Source organism: Quercus lobata, chromosome 11 (genome assembly GCF_001633185.2).
Source record: "Quercus lobata isolate SW786 chromosome 11, ValleyOak3.0 Primary Assembly, whole genome shotgun sequence".
NCBI classification, from domain to species: Eukaryota; Viridiplantae; Streptophyta; class Magnoliopsida; order Fagales; family Fagaceae; genus Quercus; species Quercus lobata.
Window position 1 is genome coordinate 47,615,882 of NC_044914.1, and position 4,838 is coordinate 47,620,719.

The window sequence follows — 4,838 nt, forward strand, 5'->3', positions numbered from 1 at the left end:
CTAAAGACATTCGTTAATAGATCCAAATTTTAATAACATGAGAAATATAAAAGCCCTAAAAAGGTCAATAACTGTTTTTTTTCCTTCTCCTATGAAAAAAAAAAAAAAAAAAGTTTCTAAAAATATGTTTTAAATCAAGATGTGATTGACCAAAATAGGTTATCTTTTCCCATTTTAATTTACCATCCATGAGTTACTAGTTACTGCCCAGATGTTGTTGCTTCAAATAAAAAAAAGCTACCACCTGGTTTGTTTGTGAAGGTCAATAAATAGGCAGCGTTGTAATGTTTGTAAGAGTTTGACCCAAGAAAAAAACTTGTTCCTGGTCTCTAAAAACACTTAACTCTTGGTCCCTCATTTTCCGCACAAAACAAAATTAAAATCAAAGAATAAAAACGCACACCAATACCAACTCTCACCCAAAATCTCCCAATGTTGGCGATGAAGAACTTTAGGGTTTTCTTCCTCGCTCTCCTCCTCCTCCTCGCCTCTCCAGGTGCAATTTCCAGATCTAGATCCACACCCATTTCTCAATATTGACTCAATTTCATTTCTGTTTTGTAAATTTTCGATTTTGATTATAATTGCGAGAAGTTGATCATTTAGGGTTTTGACTTTTTTGATTGGGTTTTTCATGCATGCGTGGATGATAAAGCGGTTGATGATTGATTGATTGGATATATGAGATCTGCATAGGCTGAATTTTCTCATTTCGTTTTGAGTTTTTTCGGTTTCGTTTCGTTCCAGATTTGTTAGATTTTGGGTTTGTGTTGAATTTTTCTTTTTTAAACGCTTGCATGGTGTTTGAATTTTTGAACTTTTTGATGGATTGATTGAGTTTTTTCTTGTGCCTTTATTGCTTTCGAAAGCGAATTTTGACTTGCTTGTGATAATTGCTTTTATAAATGTAAAAAAGTGTACTTTTTGTTTGGTCGCTTTTGTAAGCAAAATTTGCATTGGATTTTGATCAGAGGAATCAGAAAAAAAATAGGGTACTTTTAATTTCTGATTAAAGTCAACTACTTGAAGATTATTTAAGTAGTCAGTTGAATGCATTTTTGGGTTTTTGATCTGCATGCTTGTGGTGAAATGGGTAATGCGTTGTTGAAACTTGAATGCACTAGTTTAATTTTCATGACATAATGTAAGTTTATTTGTGAATTGTTGATAAATGATAGTTCTTTTACTTAATAGTTGCTAGGTGTCAATCGGATTCGGACGCGGAGGGTAGGGAGGCGGCTGAAGAAGTGGTGGCTGATCTTGGGATTGTTGGTGAGGATGTCCAAGATTTTGGTGATGGGAGTTTTAGCCCAGCTCCGGGAGTTGATACAGTCTGTGTTTTCCCGAAGAACAGTGCCCGATGTAATGGTCTTATCTATATTGTGTATAAAAGTGTCTTTTTATGTTATGAAAGCTGCCTTTGTTTAATTTGATATCTCTCTTTCTTGTAGTGATTACAGCTGGAGAAGAGACTGAATTATTGGTCGGCATGAAAAATGATGGTAATTTCTAATTAGAATCCCTATTTGGTAGTGTTATTTGCTTACTATTTTATTGAAATGGTATGTCAATTGTCATGTTATGTTTGGCTATCTTTGCGGCGGTTCTGTATTCTGTCCTCCATGCTTCATATTGTATAATTTCTGTCTTTCTGAAAGATAAGTGCACATTAATGTTGTTTGCATGTGTCACTTCATGCAAATTTCTTTTCATTCTTCCATTTAACATTTGGAACTTTGCTCATATGCTTCTTTTGATGATAAAACAGGGGAGGCAACTGTGAATGTCATTGCAATTAAGGCCAGTGTTCATCTCCCTTTTGATCATCGTCTGCAAGTTCAAAATCTTTCTACACAGGTAATCCTAGGTGTACTCGAATTTTATTGCATGGTTTATTATGCATGATCTCCAAGTTTGTTACTTATCATTTATAATGTAAGTACTGTGTTGAATTCATCAAAAAAATAAAAAGTAAGGGCCATGTTGCCTATCTTACTATAAATTAGATTATGTTGTCTTTTGTAAGTTGATTTTTTTTATAAAAAATAAAAAATAAAATTGTACATTGAATTAGTATATTGACATTTGCAGCTGTATGCTTGCCCTAGGTTCATGTGGGTGACTTCTGTACAAGTTTAGGCAATGTTACCTCATGTTTAATGTATTTTATCATAATGATTTTGCGTGTCAAAATAGTTTTATGTTAATTGACAAATGCCTGGAAAATGTGCTAGTTTGTGTTGCCTATGAGATCTATCTCAAAAAGCACTTTCTCCTCCCATGATAATGGGATGGAGGATTGAGGTCTTGGGCTTCAAGACCCACTTAGTGTGTAACTTACCAATAATGAAATAAAAATGTAGTGTTACCTTGTGTTCTATCTGGCATTCTTGTTTGAGTTTTCATGTGTTACAGTAACCTTTTTTTTTGGTATATATATGCTACTTCACATTGGCTGGCCTGTTTTTGTTGTCCTTTGTTGGTCGCATTTCTCCTCAAAATCGTCATGTTTTCTATCCTATGTTAATAAAAAAGCTGTTTTTCTAATTCTCAATCTTTTTGTGCCTTACTGCTGTTGTGGTGCCCTTCCACTGGATGAGTTCATTTATCAGGTTGCACTGAGGAGGAAGCTGTTTTTCTTTCTATGTATTGTCTTTGTATTAAAGCAGCCTTCTAGCTTTCTCTTGTCATTAATTTCTGTTTGCTATTTCGTTATTTACATTTATGTTTGTGTTTTAATTCTAGGGTTTTAACAACGCAACAGTGCCAGCTTCAGCCCAGGCTACTTTCCCATACATATTTGCTGTCAGCAAGTTCTTGCAGGTATTGAACTATGGAAGTTTTTTATTTTCCTAATAATTATTGTTGAAAATCACTCTAATCTTTACTCTATTTCTCATTCCAAAATACATACAATTTATAAGGGGGGGGGGAAAAAACTTATTCTTGAGCTTAGGCATTTCCTTTTTCTTTTGCAGCCGGGCACCTTTGACCTTGTAGGCACCATCATTTATGAAATTGACCAGAATCCATACCAGAACACCTTCTACAATGGTACCATCGAAGTTGTTGAGGCTGGTGCTTTTCTTAGCATTGAATCCGTTTTTCTTGTTACCCTTGCAATTGCCCTTCTTGTCCTCCTTGGCATATGGATTCGTGGTCAAATTCAGAATCTTTCCAAGGTATGCACTCTCAGTCCTGCAGTTTGTATTATATGACTAATGTAATTTTAAATGTAAAATCTCATTAACTTACATCCACAGCAGTGTCCAATATGGCAATGTTAACTTTGTCCTGATACAAACCTTCATTTTATGTGCACTTACAATGTTAGTCTTTGAAACATACTAATTTTGTAGCATTCAGGGATTGGAAAGTTCTAATTAACCTGAGTCTTTTGCTGCTTTTATCTTTAATTCTTCTTCTTCTTCTCTCTGTGAGAGATCAATGTGCTTATTGGATGCTTGCTTTCTTATCTCCTCATCACGTTTTATATTTTTATTTTGTATGCTTTCAACTTTCAATAATTCTTATCTGTTTGTACTTTGTTAGAAAACTAAGAGGGCTCCCAAGGTGGAAGTTGGAACTAAGACTACAGATGCTTCACTGGATGAGTGGCTTCAGGTGAGTAGTTTATACTTCACCATGACATTGAATGTTATTAGAAACTGTTGTCCTGTTGATTGTACAAGGTATTAGTGGCTGGCTTTGGTTTCTTACCTTGTGTTTGCCTGGTGGCTGCACCCTGCCACAGGGGGGGTGGGGATTGGTGTTTAAAAGGTGGTTTAAATTACATTACATGGGGCAAATTAAATGAAAAAAAAGGTAGTCAATGCCTTTGTCGATTTTGGTCTCTTGGATTTCATACAGAACTTAAAAATTCCAAGGAAGAAAAAAAATATCCATATGGAACTTAAAGGTCTATTATTGCTACTAGGAGTTCTCTTTTACTGGCTATTAACACTGAAATTGTGATGGCTTGCTGATGTACTCTTTTTTCTGCTGTTTCCAATGCTCAGGGAACTGCATATACTCAGTCATTGGCCAACAAATCAAAGAAGAAAAAGTAGATAGGCAATGTTCATCCAGCTCAGCTGCACAAGCCACTACACTGAAGCACAGACTCTTGTAACTCTCACTAGATATTTTGGAGATTTTAAGAGAGCTCAAGAAAGTCGGTAGTTTTGAATTTAGACCAGAAACGAACTCTCTTGCTGTTGTAGCCTTTGGATTTTTTTTTTTAATATTTAAATTTTATTGGAGATGATGTTGAGCATTTTGAGGTAAAACTAACGCAGATTTGAGTTAGGAAGGATACAATTTTCTGTTCAACTAAAAAAATTTTCTTAAATCACATGCCCTTGTTCTCTATTATACTTTTATCTATGAAGCTTTTTGTTGATGCATCTGGTGTTGGTTTGGTTTTCTTGTCCAGATGTTACAGTCTTTGTGGTTGTAGATGAAACTAATACAACTGATTCTGCATTTTTTTTTTCAAGTGGCTAATGATGCTATAAAGATTCTTGGTCAGTTGAATGTTCTGATGTGATCCCCCATGTGTAGCAGATATTGGTGTGAAAATAAATCTGATAAAAAAATCATTAAATTTTCCATGTGAAGGCATCTTGTGGTAGATCTGCCCCCAATTCTAGTCATTGACATTTGGTGATTAAATTTGGAGGAAGCAAATTGAAAACTTATTACGCAGTTCGGGTTCTAGTAACACTTTGTGTGTGTGCGTGTGTGGTTTGGAGAAGTTTGCGAGTTTTATTAAAATAAACATTTACTGATTTATTTCCCTCATGATGCAAATGCAACCCATTTTAATTTTGTCTGCT

General features: G+C 34.9%; 1 protein-coding gene across 1 annotated transcript; it reads left to right on the forward strand.

The window, feature by feature from the left end:
- The first annotated feature begins 291 nt into the window (after window positions 1-291).
- Window positions 292-4,380, forward strand: LOC115968053 (translocon-associated protein subunit alpha). The gene is made up of 8 exons (XM_031087252.1): window positions 292-496; window positions 1,195-1,362; window positions 1,452-1,502; window positions 1,769-1,857; window positions 2,746-2,823; window positions 2,979-3,182; window positions 3,553-3,624; window positions 4,020-4,380. The coding sequence occupies exons 1-8, from the start codon at window positions 433-435 to the stop codon at window positions 4,068-4,070; spliced, it is 777 nt and encodes a 258-aa protein (XP_030943112.1). The 5' UTR covers window positions 292-432; the 3' UTR covers window positions 4,071-4,380.
- Window positions 4,381-4,838: the final 458 nt, after the last annotated feature.

Bases quoted from the DNA above. Each gene is read 5' to 3' on its own strand.
- LOC115968053 (XM_031087252.1), top strand. From the start codon at position 433: ATGTTGGCGATGAAGAACTTTAGGGTTTTCTTCCTCGCTCTCCTCCTC. The intron at 497-1,194 runs GTGCAATTTCCA...TTTACTTAATAG, and splicing joins CCTCCTCCTCGCCTCTCCAG to TTGCTAGGTGTCAATCGGAT. The intron at 1,503-1,768 runs GTAATTTCTAAT...ATGATAAAACAG, and splicing joins GGTCGGCATGAAAAATGATG to GGGAGGCAACTGTGAATGTC.